Below are 17,284 nucleotides of genomic sequence, written 5' to 3'. Positions count from 1 at the left end.
GATGTCTCATGGTACGACACATTCAGCCGGTATATGCATCTTAAAAGTTTAAAGGAAAGGTGTTACTTAATGTAAGTGATTTAGGTGGGCGTTATATCTGTCTTGTTACTGAAATTTCAAATTTGACGTTTATTCTTGTTTGTGTTTATCAGCAGGGGGAAAATTAAGCCTTTATAAGTAATTTAGAGGACCATGTGTTAAAATTATTGACTAAATACACAAATTACATGCTTATTTTTGGTGGAGATTTGAATGTGGCTTTAGATGGCCTCCAAAACTCCCTGACAATACTAGTTTATACTTGAAAATGATTATGCAAAGATTATCTTTGATCGATAGTTGGAGAGTATTGCATCCTTCTCAAAAGATGTTCACATGGAGTAATAACTCTCTCTCCTCCCAGTCCCGAATTGACATGTGGCTTATCTCTAAAGGATTATGCAATACCTCTACTGACATTTTGCCATCACCATTTTCTGACCACAAGAGTATCTTCATTCATACCCATTTTCTTGCCTCTGATAATGTGCTCAGATTCTCTTCTTACTGGAAACTTAACAACTCCATTCTCTCTTACAGTGAAGTAGAAGATGAAATTAAAAAGATAATTCACAAAAATTGGAATAAAGCAAGAGAGAAGAATAGTTACAGCAGCAATTGGGAATTTACTAAATATGAAATTGGCAAATATCTTTGTAAATTTAGTACTGATTTGGCAAAAAAGAAAGAAGAAAAAAAACAGATAAAAATTCCGTTATATGAAAAAATAACCAATCTTTTATCTAAAAATGTGGATGATTTGCTTGATTGTGAAAAGGCAGAATTGGTTGAATTACAGTGCAAATTAGACAACATATATAAAAACAAAGCTGATGGGGCATTTATTAGATTGATTAGATTGCGCATTGAAGATTCAGACTGGAAAGACAGCAAGCTAAAAACAACCAAATTCAAAAACGAATGATTAACGGTAATATTAGTGATGACCCTGTGCCAAATTTTACAGTGATTTGTATACTTCTACATTTTCCCAACAACATATGAATGTTTTCTGTAAATCATTACCTAATATAAAGCAGTTAAGTGATTTAGATAAACAAGTTTGTGACGCCTGTTGCTGAAGGAGATAGCCAACAAATCTACCAGAACAAACTCTCAGCTCAGAGTTTTACAAGCTATTTAATCATAGTATAGCACCATTCTTGATAAAGGTGTATGAGGAAAGTATAGAAAAAAACATTACTTCCAGCCACATTATGTCAAGGATTAATAACTCTTATCCCAAAATTACACTATTAAATAATGTTTATAAAATAATAGCTTCAGGCGACTCCTTTTGCAGGATGGTCCAAATTCTATATAAAAATCTTAACAGCTCAATTAAACTAAGTAATGGTACTTCAGCTAGATTCTTTTTGAAATGAGGAGTTAGACAAGGATGTCAAGTTTCCACTTACCTATTCCTAATTGCAACACAGTTCCTTTGCACACATATCAATAGTAGTCCTTTAAAAGTTGCACAATTGGCAACACTAAAATAAAAATTAAATGTCAATTAGCGGACTATACAGCTTTATTCTTGAATGATTAGTCAGAAATTTCAGTGGCTTTGGGTATTCTTCAGTAATTTTCTGGATTAACTCTAAATTTGGATAAATGCGAATTGCTACCAATTAAAAATTGCTCTCTTACTTCAATTGAGAATATTACTGTTAAAAACAGGGTAACATATCTAGGTATACAAATTACTAAAAATGTATGTTGTTCAGCAAACTTCAAACCTATTATTACCAAAACACCAAAAAATGCATTTGCTGGTTACAAAGGGATCTGTCCTTAAAGGGATACTTCACCTCTGGAAAGATGAATGTGTATTTAAAATGGGTCATTTATGTAGAAGAAATGTGAAATTATATTTGAATTTGGCGCTTTCTAGACTGAGAAAAGCCAGAAAATGTATTTTTGGCTTATGTGGATGAAAGACAACAACTCCCAGAATGCACTTGCTTCGCTGCCCTAGGAGGCCACGCCTACCGGTAAGAGAGCACAGTAGTTAAACAACAAGACTAGGCTACTAGTGAGTCTCCGTGACGAGTTTGCCCGGGATTTCGAGATCGCCCAAAATGTCCGGGATTCGGCTTTTGCGTTCTACAGTCGCCATTCATTATGTTTACTGTGGCGAGCAGGACGAGGCTGAGGGCCACGAGAGAACGGCGCGAGGCCGGTGGTGGCGTGATTACTGATGAGTAACAGTAATCTGTCAAATCTGGGAGACGCACCGGTCTCGAAAGCAATCTCTCACGGAGGAGCGGGAATTTTCTTAGCTGAAACGCACATCAACCGATCACTTGTTTAGCGTTCATGTAAGCACTACATTCAGATTCACCAATCGGAATTAATTCAGTTAGATTGAAACAAAAGGTGTGCATGTAAACAATGAATGGCGACTGCAGAAAGCAAAAGCCGAATCCCGGTCATTTTCGACGATCTCGACGGCCGGACATGTCCGGGAAAAAGAGGATGGTGACCCCTACTACTCAGTTTTCTCCTACTAAGCTTTCTCCACAGAACAAGAGCCTGCTAGCTTAGCTTCCAAAGAAAGACGGCTGACACTATGTACATTCTGTGAGTGAGATCCCACCCTCTATGGGCGGGTTGATAACATGCGGGACAGCCCCTACTACTGGCTGTAGTCTTTAGCCTCTGGGCAAAAAATCCTCAGATGACGCAAAATTACGATTTTTGCGTCATCGGAGGATTTTTTCCAGACAAAAAATACATAAATCTCTCGTCTCAGGGGTATATGAGGGTGGAAAGCACGGTAATTCGAAAATACTACAGGTTTTCTACTAATACAAAGCTTAATGCTAAATCCTGAAGTATCCCTTTAAAAGGCAGAACACTGCTCATAAAGCAGAGCGTCTGTCTCGTTTGGCCTATGCAGCTCAGTCTCTTTTTCAGCCCAGTCTCTCACTTAAACACACAGAGATAACTACAGCCGACTGTCAGAATGCACGTTCTGCGCCTGCGTGTCAATGAGACAACTGTCTATTTCTGCAGATTTATTCATCTATATTCGTCATGCAAAAAGGGAAAGTGATGCTGCAGGCTGCAGATACACAAACCGTGAACAAAGCAGTGCGTGCTTACCATTTTGAATATCGATCCTGCTAAACACTTTCTTTATTCCACTCCGCTCATGTTAATATTGAATTATTTGTCAGGGAACACTCAGTTAAAATGAAGTAACATTAGAACAGCCTTCTATCTGTACCGTTTTGACATAGCTCGCTGTTTTGCTATTATTTGCTATTAAAAACTACGTCGGCTGACGCACAAAAACGGGCCGACGCTGCGATACACAACACCGGCCAACTATCAAGTAGAGGGCGGGGCTTCAACAGCTTGTGTGTCGTGTTAGCTGCTTGTGTTCATACTTGCAGCCCTTCTTCAACTTTCACAGGCTGAAACGGATGATATGGGACAACTGGCCAAATAGTTTCACTTCCAAATTAGTACGATCGGGACATTTGAAAATTTTTACATTTAAAGGGGTGGTATAATGCACTTTTCAAAGATGTAAAATAAGTCTTTGATGTCCCCAGAGTGTGCATGTGAAGTTTTAGCTCAATTTACCCCACAGATATTTTTATATAGCATGTTAAAGTTGTCACTTTTTGAGGGTGAGCAAAAACACACCGTTTTGTGTCTGTTCCTTTAAATGCAAATGAGCAGCTGCTTCCGGCACAGAGGGCGGAGCTTCAACAGCTTGCACTCACACAGACATGCACTGAAAATTTAAAAGATTTCTAAAGTTTTCAGGTAAACCGTGGTGATTATTGTTATTCTTTTTTTTTATTATATAAAAGTACAACACACTGAAGAGATGAATGTCTATCCTTCACAACCTCGCTTTTATTCCTGTTTAAAATCAAAGATGGCGCTGCTGTGAATAAGGTCTATATCAGATATGATGACGGACAACTGGCCAAAGAGCATTTAGTGTTTATCTTCCAAATTAAGGATGTTATGTAAATTTTTCTTAAGTGTCTGTACAAAAGGAGTCTCAGAATGAATTGCATGTTTATAGAGATTTGATTTATTTCAGTTTTTAAGTTAAACCACACAAATGTGGTTCAGGCAACGCGTATTGATTATATTCACTGCATGTAACGTTAGCCTATTTATAACAAAACAAAATATAAAACACAACCCTGCCTCTTTTCATTTGAATATATGAAACATTTGAATATGGTCCGCAGGAAATATGTGCATTTGTACTAAACAACCGATGTTGCAGTAGCTAAACAACATTACAAATGACAAAACTCAGCCCAGTCTCTTTTTGTTAAATTTCAGTTTTATCAATATTAGCCATTATAAAAGTATAAGTAAAATGTACAAAAAGCTATACAATAAGAAATAAAGCAAACAATTCAGTCAAACATACAGTTCAAGCACTCTAGTCTAACCATACAACGGTAAAGTTAAATAGCTTAAATATATAAAGTTATGAAATTTCACTTAGCCCTCAGCCAAAACAATTGGCCAGGGAACAAATGATAGATTCACGAGACCAAATATCGCCCGTTAGATCTACACAAGACGAATTATATCTCATGTTTAACCACTACTGAGACGTCAGAGTCAGCGGCAAACGTCAGAACGACTAGCCGAGGAAAGGCTGTTCCAGGCGGGGTACATGAGCGCTGAGCGCCCGGTGATCGCCTGGATCAAATCTTTAATCTTTATACCACAGATTTGAGCTTTAAACAACTACATTCTCGCCTGAAAAACTCTTAAAACTAAATTTCGTGACACAATAACAGTAGAATTTGTAGCGGCCCCTTGGATTTATTGATCAAGACGCAGAGAGTTCCAAACGGGTGCCGATTTATTTATTCCTCTCAACGAGCACCATGCACCACAAGCACCATGAACACCGTGAAAACTACAGAATAAACAGAAGAAATACAAAATGCTTCTATGTAACTTCACAAATCATTTGTACATAAATCGTGTTCACATATTAATCATGTTTACACCCAATACAAATCATTTCAACTAATAACCAATATGAAATATGTTTTTAAGCCTTTATGACAAAAAAAATATCACATGCTTCCTTTAAATGAAATAGCCTACAATACATTATAATTGTTCACAGAAAGAATATATTGTTTTTATATTGATGGCATGTGCAATTAACCCATTAACAAATTAAGTAATGACATTCTCTTTTCCTTAAACAAAATCTCTTCTGATAATAATACACACTCCACTCATTCCGCTCTCCAAGGGCGATAGCATATGCTCTCCAGCTCGACACACCCTCACAGTTCGTAGCTCTTAGAAATAACATGTACGAACAATACAAAAATAATAAAGTAAATCACAATGTACTCTTTCTTTACAAGATTCAAATGGATGAACATTATAAATAACTAACGTGTTTACACATTTTTACTGTTCTTCCGACGACGCGTGAGCACCACATTGTGAAGAGAGAGTAGCGGAAAGTTTAGCATCACAAAAAAACATCAGAAGAAGAAAAACAGCGCTTCTCAAAATAAAAGCAGAACAGACAAGGTGACACTGTAGAACTACAATGTCTTATTAACATAAATATAATACTGTGTAGGATATTAATGCAGTTTATCAGACATTTACAGTATTAGCCTATATTTCAGCTGCATAATAAAAAAACTTATGTTGTCATTCCCCTTGTAGCACGCGTAAGTGACGATATTCTGTCAACCAATCAATGTTCTGCAGTGAGTCTAACTCCACCCTTTAGTACCATAATATTGTGCTAGTTACCCCAATGGAAGGGTACTGAAAAAGTGGTACGGTACGGTTCGGCATTTGAATGTCTAATAAGGGGAGAACTTCCACTCTCAGTAAACTTCCAGCTTCTGAACTGGTTGCAGTTCCACTCTGGTTCCATATGAGGGCGCTCACAGGACGAGTGCAGAATGAATGGAGGTCTATGGCGTTATACCCCTCAAAATCCACTTTTCGCAGGATATCATTTTTTGTCTTGTAATTTGAATGTTGTATTCGAAAGGAGATGCAAAGAAATTACACATTGCTGGGTGTTAGATTTTTTAGAGTCACTTATTTGCTTTAAAAAGTCTTTTAATGACGTTAAATACTGTCAATACATACTGTCATACACATCTACGACCAGAGATACTGCTTTACGGCAATCCTTCAGTCACTTTGGTGCTTTCGTGCTCTGCACTTTCTTTTCTCTCGAGGCATCGACAACACAGCTGACACAGGTAAATACACATGCTAGAAGAGTTTTTGTTTTGTTTGTTTCTGGTCCCGCTTCGGATGCCACGATGCCATCAAGCGGTATCTCTGGTCATAATCAGTCCTTCACTGACCAATCAGCGTTCATTAGCAAAATGCTAGCGTGTTATGGGCAACAACAACTCAACCTGTAAGAAATCGAAAGGACATAAGTACTCGTTCATTCAACTTTCGACCTATAACCCATGTTGAACTTGCAAAACCTACAATCAAATCTGAGATTTCTCAACGGCAATCGGGTGAAAGAGACAAATTTAGCCGTCTAGCCCCATAGACTCCCATTCATTTTGCACTCTTGGGCGATCGCCCCCAGTGGAACTCTGGTGGAACTACAACCACAATTCGGTACAATAGGACTTAATAGGGAGTGGCCAGGCTCTCCGTAGACGGGCTCTGATACCATTCACAACATTTGACAGTGGAAATGGAAATAATTGCGTACCGTACCGCTCAATAATTTTTTTAATATATGTATTTAATAAATTTATTTTTCATTTAAACTTAAAAGAAAAATGTTCATTTAAAAAAAAAAAAAATTCATGAAGTTTGTTGTTTCATATTATTGTGTCCTGATGTCTCAATAAAAATCATGGAATTGTTTCTAAACTACTATTTGAGCGAACATTTGCACCTGAATAATTGAGAGTGATTGTAAGTGTGATGATCATCTGCTAAATGAGCAACAACGACCACAATTCACTCCTTCAGTCAGTGAAGCTCCCACAGCCGTTCATGAGAGTTTAAATGCTGGGGAATATTCCCATCTTCCCACAGGAGAAGAAGAAGCAAGCAGGAGGAATTACTCCAGGAGAAACTACGGACATACTATTGTAAAGATGGAGATTAAGGAAGAACCCTGCAGAATAAAAGATGAAGATACAGAGGAACAATTAGGTTGGTGTTTTCCTTCATTCTCTTTAATGACTGATGAGGAACATTAAGATAAAAACTGAGAAAAAGGACTAAATGTTTTGCATAATTGTGACTCACCTAGTATATTTATTGTTCTCATTTCTCCTTCTTTATTTGAATTTTGAAAACTTGATATGTTGATTTTAGACCCGATGGAAGTGAATGAAGAAAAACAACATCAGTATCAAAAACCTCAGCATTTCAAAAATGAAGATGGAAACACAGTCATTCAACAGACCGAAAAGTGTTTCTCACAAAAACAAGCTGGAAAAACTGGAGTCAAAGGATCTTTCACCTGCTCTGAGTGTGGAAAAAATTTCATTCATAAAGGAAACCATAATGTACACATGAGAATTCACACTGGAGAAAAACCGTACACATGCTCTCAGTGTGGAAAGAGTTTCAAATCCAAAGGCGTTCTCAAATATCATCTACGCCGTCACTCTGTAGTGAGATCATTCAGCTGTGATCAGTGTGATAAAACATTTGTTGTGGAATCAAACTTAAAAACACACCTTAAAATTCATACTGGTGTGAAGCCTCACGTTTGTTCTTTTTGTGGAAAGAGTTTTTCAGTACTGAAGTATTTAAAAGAGCATGAGCATATTCATACTGGTGTGAGACCTTATGTGTGCTTTGACTGTGGGAAGAGCTTTGTTACATCCACCCACTTAAAAAGACACCAGAGAATTCATACTGGAGAGAAACCGTACAAGTGCTCTTCATGTGGGAAGAGTTTTACTGAATCATCTAATCTACGGTATCATGAGAGAAACCATTGCCCGAAGTCGTCTAAGTGAGCAAAGTTCACATTCACATCCATGATTTATAAATATTGTACTTACAAATAATTTGACATTCAGATTGTTTTAATTGAGTGAATAAATCTAAGGGTTAAATTAGTAGTGAAGTGTGAATCTGGTGATAGTTTGATCAAGTGTTGCCCTTCTCTTTTCTCAACCGCTGTAACATGATTTATAATGATATGATACAACTTTACTGAACTTCAAACACTTGTTTTGCAATAAAATATTTCTAAAGTTTTTCAAGTCAAGTCAAGCTCTAGTGTGAAGTTCTAGCTCAAAATACCAAACAGATCCTTTTTTATAGCGTGTTAAAATTGTCACTTTTCGAGGGTGAAAAGTTTTTGTGTGTGTCCCTTTAAATGCAAATGAGCTGCTGCTCCCGCAATGAAAGACAGAGAGCGCTGACACAACTGCCATCCTCTCACAACTCTTCGAGGCTGATTAATAATTGTTTGATGTTTTGGAAAAAGATGGTAGGGGAAAACTCACGTGCAGGAACGCCACCATCAATTTTGGGCCCTATGAAAGAATATAAGGTTGGGCCCCCTACCGCACCCATTCCGTTAATAAAATCGATCTCTGGGGCCCCCAACAGTGCCTGGGCCCTTAGAATCGTCCTAACTTTTATCCCCCTAAGCGGCGCCCCTGCTCACGTGTGATCGCTAGTATGAAAGAAACGGTCAATGAAAATACCAGGCAGATTTCTAGAGTGAAAAATGTTACTGACTTTATGAGTGCCGAAGCAAAAGATTTGAAAGTCAAAAGTCACTGGCCAAAAGAGTCGAGTTTAACTAGCCTGAACAGGAGAAACAGCTTCTGCACATTGAGGCTTACTCACGCCGATGGATTCTCGGAGTTCATGGAGGTACCTTAAAGTGAACGAGAAGATGTCCGAGATAAGATCATCTACATCTACGTTTGCCAGCACCTTCTGCCAGATGCGAAAGACAAACTCCCGGATGTCGTGGACACCGTTCATCGCTTGGGTTTTAGGTTATAAGACCGTTTCCATAACGTTCCCATTAAGTTATAAAAACTGTATTTCTGAATGTTCTAGGAACGTTCAAAGCGTCTAGTTTTTTAGACGTTGTACTAACGTAATTTCTTAGTTATAAGAACGTTATTCAAAATGTTATCAGAACGTTAAATTATATTTTTATATAAATGTTGTAATAACGTTCTTGCTTGGTTATAAGAATGTTATTCCAACATTATTAGAATGTTCAATTCTCCCATTATATAAACGTTGTATTAACGTTCTTGCTTGGTTATAAGAACGTTATTCAAATGTTATTAGAACGTCCAATTCTCTCGTTATATAAACGTTGTATTAACGTTCTTGTTTGGTTATAAGAACGTTATTCAAACGTTCAATCCTCACGTTACATAAACGTTCTTACTTGGTTATAAGAATGTTATTCAAAACGTTATTTGAACGTTTAAATTCTCTTGTTATAGATTATGAAAAACGTTCTAAAAAACTTTTCATTCACTTCTCACGTTCTCAATGTGTGTTTTTTTCATATAATGTATATAATATATGATGATCATTAGCACCTTAAACAGAAGAACCTAAAACATAAGAACCAAATAAGAACTTTCAGATTTTACAATTAAGACAAAAATATCTAGAAAGATAATAAAAAAATTATAAAAAAAACATGAACCATGTCTATAATATGTGTAATGTAGTCCAAGTTGAAGTGAACCCAAGTATAGTTTATTCCAATAAACCAATACAAACGAAACAGACTTGGGTTGAAGTGACAATATGAAATTAACATGAACATAAACTTTCATAAACACGAAAGTGTGAAAACTGAGGGTCTAATTGAATTTGGCTGAGGATGAACACTGAGGGACTTTTTTATGTTATCTTACATTTGAATAACTAAATTAATTATAGGCCTGACTATTAAAGTGACTATATTCTGATTTTAAACTAAGTTTAACAATATTGATGTTGTTAAAGCCACTTCAAGACACTGAAGATACATACCCAGGGGTGGATCTAGAAGATTATTTATAGAGTGGCAAAGTTTTTGGGGACTTATGGCCTTACATACATAGTTGTGTTCACAAACATTGCATTACCACAAGTAACCATCTATACTGTTTAAAATTAAAAATAAAATAACAAAATTTCAATATCCATGGCTCCAAGTTAAGACACTCTACATGAAAAATATCAACAGATTATAAATAATTCTAGATGATGATCAGTTTTTTAGTTGTATAGATAGATAGATATTTATACCAAACATTTTATAACACATCTCTCCATGATATGGGACTTTCTAAATTATTCTCAATTAATATAATTAATATATATTGATATAATTTTTTTTTTTTTTTTTTTTTTTTTTTAATGGAGCTTTGCAGCGTCTCGGACATGACTCTTGTTCTAAAAACATTTAAAATACATTCAACTTTTTACATTGTGTTTTTTTCCTCTTCACTGACGTTTTTAACATGTGAATGGCTCTTAACTGATAAAAAAAAAATAAACAGTGCATTTTTATATCATTGTTGTTATTGTTTAAGCAGACAGATTTCCTTGAACATTAAGTTTAACAACATTAATAATAAGCCAAAGAGGGCAAGGTTTTAACTGAACTGTCCTTAAGTTCAAAAACAGATAATAGCCTACTATGTGTGCCAAAATTAAACTTTACAACATTTTCTAAATATGCAGCTGTAAATTATGCAACAGTCTTTAGTGAAAGAAATAACTGTAGTTATAGGTGCATCTCATCTAAATGGCAAACTATTCCTTTGTCTCTATTTTGCACACATTCCCACATCGACCCTTAATTCACTTAAAGCTGAATAATTGAGAGTGATTGTAAGTGTGATGATCATCTGCTAAATGAGCAACAACGACCACAATTCACTCCTTCAGTCAGTGAAGCTCCCACAGCCGTTCATGAGAGTTTAAATGCTGGGGAATATTCCCATCTTCCCACAGGAGAAGAAGAAGCAAGCAGGAGGAATTACTCCAGGAGAAACTACGGACATACTATTGTAAAGATGGAGATTAAGGAAGAACCCTGCAGAATAAAAGATGAAGATACAGAGGAACAAATAGGTTGGTGTTTTCCTTCATTCTCTTTAATGACTGATGAGGAACATTTAGACGAGAACTAACATTTAACTTTACATCTAAAATTAGATACTAGTAGACTCTAGTAGACTCTAGTAGGAAACTTTGTGCTAAATAAGGAAAGAAAGATGTTTCTCATTTTTAATTTTTAAATTTAATTTAATATGTTTATTTTAGACCTGATGGAAGTGAATGAAGACAAACACCATCATTTCACAAATGAAGATGGAAATGCAGTCGTTTCAAAGACTGAAGAGAATTCCACACAAAAAAAGCTGGGAAATCTGGAGTCAAAGGATCTTTCACCTGCTCTGAGTGTGGAAAGAGTTTCAAATATAAATCACAACTTAAGAGACACATGAGAATTCACACTGGAGAAAACCCGTTCACATGCTCTCAGTGTGGAAAGAGTTTCAGATCCAAAGGCTCTCTCAGAGATCATCTGCGCCGTCACTCTGTAGTGAGATCATTCAGCTGTGATCAGTGTGAGAAAACATTTGTTGTGGAATCAAACTTAAGAAGACACCTTAAAGTTCATACTGGTGTGAAGCCTCATGTTTGTTCTTTTTGTGGAAAGAGTTTTTCACTACAGAAGTATTTAAAAGCTCATGAGCGTATTCATACTGGTGTGAGACCTTATGTGTGCTTTGACTGTGGGAAGAGCTTCACTATATCCAGTGACTTAAAAACACACCAGAGAGTTCACACTGGAGAGAAACCGTACACGTGCTCACACTGTGGGAAAAGTTTCTCTCAGTCAGGAAACCTGAAAGATCATGAGAGAATTCATACTGGAGAGAAACCTTATATGTGCTTTGACTGTGGGAAGACCTTCACTACACCAGACCGCTTGAAAACACACCAGATATGTCATACTGGTGTGAGACCTTATGTGTGCTTTGACTGTGGGAAGAGCTTCACTAAATCCAGTACCTTAAAAACACACCAGAGAGTTCACACTGGAGAGAAACCGTACATGTGCTCTTCTTGTGGGAAGTGTTTCACCCAATCATCTAGTCTACAGACTCATGAGAGAAAGCATTGACCGAAGTCGTCTATGTGAGCAAAGTTCACATTCACATCCATGATTTACAAATTTTGTACTTACAAATAAATTTACATTCAGATTGTTTTAATAGAGTGATTACATCTAAGGGTTAAATTAGTAGTGAAGTGTGAATCTGGTGATAGTTTGATCAAACATTTTTTTTTACAGCTGCGTTTTGGACCAACTGGACATTGTTTATTATGTGTGCAGGGCAACCATCCAGTAGAGCATTACAATAATCTAGCCTTGAGGTCATGAACGCATGAACTTACTGTTCCGCATTTTTCATTGAAAGCATATGTCGTAATTTAGATATATTTTTAAGATGGAAGAATGCGGTTTTACAGATACTAGACACGTGACTTTCAAATGAAAGATTGGTATCAAAGAGCACACAGTATTCTGGGTTAATACGTGCAGAGGTTTTTTGCCCAATAATGAGAAACTCTGTTTTTTCAGAATTAAGTAGTAGGAAATTACTAGTCATCCAAATTGTTATATCAGCTATGCATTCTGTTAATTTTGTGAATTGGTGAGTTTCGTTGTGGCGTGAAGAAATATAGAGCTAAGTATCATCAGCATAACAGTGAAAACTAATTCCATACTTCCTGAAGTGTCAGCCGAGGTTGTTAACTAGACTCTCCCCTGTGAAGGCCTCGTCAACACGACAGCCATCGGCACTGATCCTCAACAAACTCGTCTCCAGAATGCGCAATCTTCAACCAGATGGAACTGGTTAATATTCTGAATGTTCTGATCCAATCTGACTTCTGACCTGTAATGCTGCCTGAATCATAATCATACACTGTTCATTCTTTGGCCAGAGGGGAACTGAGCGACTGATCCTGGTTTCTCCCAAGGTTTTTTCTCCATTCTGTCACTGATGGAGTTTTGGTTCCTTGCTGACGCCTTTTTTTGCCTTCCTTCGCCTTTGTCACCATTAGCTTTTGGCTTGCTTAGTTGGGGACATTTAATTTAATATTCAACAATATTATTGATCTGCCTCCATTGACACCATTATATGAGAACTGAACTGAGCTGGACGATGACTTCATGGTTTTCTCCAGATTGGCTATATATATAAATGAACTAAATTAATCAATAAAATATTTAGACTATCAATCAATATCAATATCAATCAAGATCAATATTTTGTGTCTAATTATTTACTTACTTGGCAAGTAGCCGTGTAATAAGCGGGATAATGTACATCCAGCCGGTTGTTATCTGCGAATAAACCCCCTTCAGGCTAATCCAAGACCTCATCACCCTGTCGGGGGTGTATTCAGATAACAACTGGCTGGATGTACATTATCCCTTACATAATACAGTCCTACAGTGTTGTGTTAGGCTGTAAATTAGTTTAAATTAGTGGAATTTCACAGACTAAAAAGAATTTCATGCAAAAATGTGTAAAGAGTTTCATAAAGGAAACATTAATATGCAAGTGAGAAATCACACAGATAAAGATATATTCTATTTCATTCCGGAGTTTAAATAATACTATTGCTTCCTCTTAACTTTTCAAGATCGGCTAGTTTCTCAAAACTTCACTACGCGAACAAAATGCTGGGTTTTGCCGTTCATTTAATTTTATCCCAACCTTAAAATAAAATAAAATTGAGCATGTATTTCTATTAGGTAAAATGCCGTAAATACATGACATTTAATCAAATTACATCGTCTTTCGTGTTCAAAATCCACACAAGCAGAGTGCAGATTGCATGCAGAGTCTGCTGCATTAGCAAATTGTGTAAATTACTGCCGTTCTCGACAATGCACCTTTGTAAAAGTGGAGATTTAGCAATAAAGCATGAAGAACATATAGAGACAGACTGTGCAATAAAGATCCATTTGAGACTCAAACTCTCTTCGATACAAAAACATACCACACAGATGAGTTCTTGTTTTTAATGTTGATATTATACGAGCAAGAATGCAATGTTTCCCTAATATCCACACAATTGCAAATGTGACATTGATTTTATACAACAGTTACACAAACAAAAGGGTAATATTAGGTGATCATTTTAAACACAGTATTAACAGTATTGTTTGCTCTATTTTGCAACAAAATAATAGTTCCAACGAAAGCCACAGCAGAACTGCAGCACTCTGCGGTTTTTCGTGAACGAATCGTGAGAGTCAAGGATTCAGTGACCCATTCATAAATACAGCTACTTGCTTCATTACTAAATGAATGACTCATTGACTCATTAAGAGAGTGACTTAATTTAATTTAATATTTAAAAGTATAACTTTGTTTTTACCATCATTGCATGTTACTCTATTGAACATTTTTATTTATTTAACGCATTAGGCTACTTATTATACATTTATAAAGGTGAAAAATATATTGGGAAAATAATTTTAAGGCCGCAAATATTGTCCCTTAATGAAAAAGGTGTGACTGTAGTCTAAGAGGAAGAGAGGGGGTACGCAGAACGATGAAAATGCCTCAGGGGAACGACACTCTAAAACGTTTGGATATAAGCTGCTACGATATCTGAGCAACTTTCACTTTATCGTGATGCATTGCCTGTTAAATTTAAATGTAAAGAATTCCCATCGCTGGAGTTCCGCCAGTAGCGGCGCTCGAGTAACCGAAGCAATGACACACATCCGAGTCTAGAAGAAGAAGAGAAGTGAGCGAGGGAAGGGGACATAAACACGAGAAGTGGTACACAGCCGTTCATTCTGCTCTAAATCTGCTGTTTCAGACTGTGAGTACATTTATTTATCATTTAATAGGAGAAATCTAAATCCAAACGACTAAACGAGTCAGTCATTTAGTGAATCACTCAGAAATAAATCGAAATGAACCGACTGATGTTGTTCACTACGCTCGCGAAACGTAAACATTACTGAATGGTTTTTCACATTGCAATTGGTGAAGATTATGAGTTATTTTCATTTTATGTAATGAAAAAATGAAATCTGGTAAACAGATTTTTTAATGATAAATCATAACTAATGTCAGCAGGGCTCTATTTTTTTGACCCACAGAACTTGAGTTTTTAAGTTAAATGTCTGTCTACACATTCACAGGTTTAATCGATGTCTGATTACAATAAACCCTCATCAATATTCCTTTCAGCTTTTCTTTGAACTGAATTGAAGAATTGATAGTTTAACAGTGCTGGAAATATAGAGCTCTTTTTCTGATAATGACAGTTCTTGAGAAGATAAGTTCATTATTTGTTTGACATTATTTAGAGAAAGTGTTTGAAAATAAATCTCGATCTCTCAGGTATAACATCCTGGGAACAATTAACCTAACATCCTATTATTATTTCACACATCAAATTCGTAACAATTACAAGTTTAGTTAATATTGTAATATTAAACTTTTTAAACTGTATGTTAAATTATGAACTATGTGCAAAATAGTTTTGATTAAATATAAAGATCGACATTTTATATTTTATTTTTAAATCATGAAACTTAAAGTAAAAAAAAAAAATGTGTTACGCATTTTCATGTCACTACCGAAATGTTTCATGTGTTTTAGTCCATTGGCTGAGACTGATTTTAACCACATCCCTATTTTTTTTTTTGTCAGGAAATATTCCTGTGTCCCTCTCTCTCATAGCCTCTCTTTCATTGTAGATGGGTACCATTATTTTGAGGGAAATGTTCAAAAGTCTGAAAATCTGTGTAACTTTAAAGGGTAACTAAACCCCTGGTCAGAGCCTGACTCCACCCACTGGCAATATTTGAAAAATGCTAGAAAAGTGGGCAGACCCCAGCGGAGATAGAGGGGACGAACCGTGAGCGGGGGGGGGCGTGCACCTGAGACCTGCTGTCAGACTCTCTAAAATGGAGAGTGACTCACAGGGTCGTAAGACTACGTAAAGTACATGCATCTGATGAGTTTTATCGAGTTGATGTCAATAGCGCGCGCTCTCTATAGGCATTTTCATATTTTGCCGCTATGTGAAAAAATCCAGCAAAATGCGCTGGCGCGTTTGTCGACCCCAGAGGATTAACTTTAGCCTAACCATAAATTGTGATGAAAATATATATAATCACTTACATCAAGACGCCGCTGTGGTGGTGTCCATGCAGGAGGAGCAGCGTTTGGCACTGCATCGCTTTTCAGCGCGAGCTGTGTGGAGAAGCCCATTTCCACCTCTGTTGCGTTGGAATAGCAATTCCGCGTAAAATGCAGGTTTCACACTCACGGTCTTCCAGGCCAAGTGCATGCAACCACTGGTGCCTAATTTCCAAGTCTGCTGGAAAGCTATGCAGTCCAGCAGTGCTGTTGCAACCAGCAACACTACACCTATGTACCCTCCTGACCACTGTACTAAATACAGATAAATCTACGCTAGCTCGTACCTAGGGCGTGGTGAGCTCGTACCAGGGGCGTGGTGAGCTGGAACCTGCTTACGTCACGTAGTACCGCTTACGTCACGTAGTACCGCAAACATCCAATAGGAAAATTCAACTGCAGTAGCCACCGTTCAACCTGAAGAGGGCAGCACTCAGACGTTTTTACACCATATAATGTAGAATTAAAACACTTTATACCCAAATGTCAAAAAAGTTACTCGAATCAATGAACAGCACTAATAAAGCCCCATTCTTACAGATCATTAACTAAAAAAAGTTGGTTTAGGGTTTAGTTACCCTTTAAGGAACGTCACTACCAAACACCTTTTTTCTGCAATTAAGCAAACTTTTTTGGGTGTTCAACTTTTCAAAACTGTGCTACGTAACCATGTGCTGGTTATCATTTTTTAACTAGGCTCAAAAGTATCTAAAATTGTCTCTACCGAAACAGACCAACCCATTTTAGATTTGCGTCGGGCGCAAGAGTCATTTATCCCGCTGGTATAATAGCAACAGCGCCCAAGATCCGCCCACAAAGTTACTTGCATTTCGAGTTTGATGCTTGCGTTTCAGATCGTTAAAATAGGGCCCTATGTCTTCAACGAGCCCAAAAGGGCCCACGTCACACCTCTGTTTATCTCATCAAGTTTGCCAGCAGCCATATCACCCTGTAGCCCTAGATTGGTTGCCTACTGAAGTAGGGCTGAACGATTTTGGAAAATAATCTAATCGTGATTTAGTTTTACCAATATTGCGATTGCG

General features: G+C 36.9%; 1 protein-coding gene across 8 annotated transcripts in view; it reads left to right on the top strand.

Moving 5' to 3' along the window:
- LOC309478147 (uncharacterized protein) overlaps positions 1-17,284 on the top strand; it is a 206,570-nt gene that overhangs the window by 132,359 nt on the left and 56,927 nt on the right. The window contains exons 1-2 of one of the 8 annotated variants that reach the window (XR_014198830.1): positions 14,841-14,910; positions 15,750-17,075. The exons of 1 other annotated variant lie outside the window; for it this stretch is intronic. Coding sequence is in view for 1 of the 7 variants with exons in the window: in XM_082141715.1 (XP_081997841.1) it covers positions 11,067-11,124 (58 nt within the window). In the remaining 6 variants the exon portion in view is untranslated. Of the gene's footprint in view, positions 1-10,660; positions 11,125-14,836; positions 14,915-15,749; positions 17,076-17,284 lie in introns of those variants that run through there. 6 more of the 8 variants (XM_082141715.1, XM_082141721.1, XM_082141720.1 and 3 more) reach the window with 6 other exon arrangements.

The sequence above is a fragment of the Leuciscus leuciscus genome (genome assembly GCF_965113295.1).
Source record: "Leuciscus leuciscus genome assembly, chromosome: 16".
Taxonomy (NCBI): domain Eukaryota; kingdom Metazoa; phylum Chordata; class Actinopteri; order Cypriniformes; family Leuciscidae; genus Leuciscus; species Leuciscus leuciscus.
This window is presented reverse-complemented; position numbering and strand designations above follow the sequence as displayed.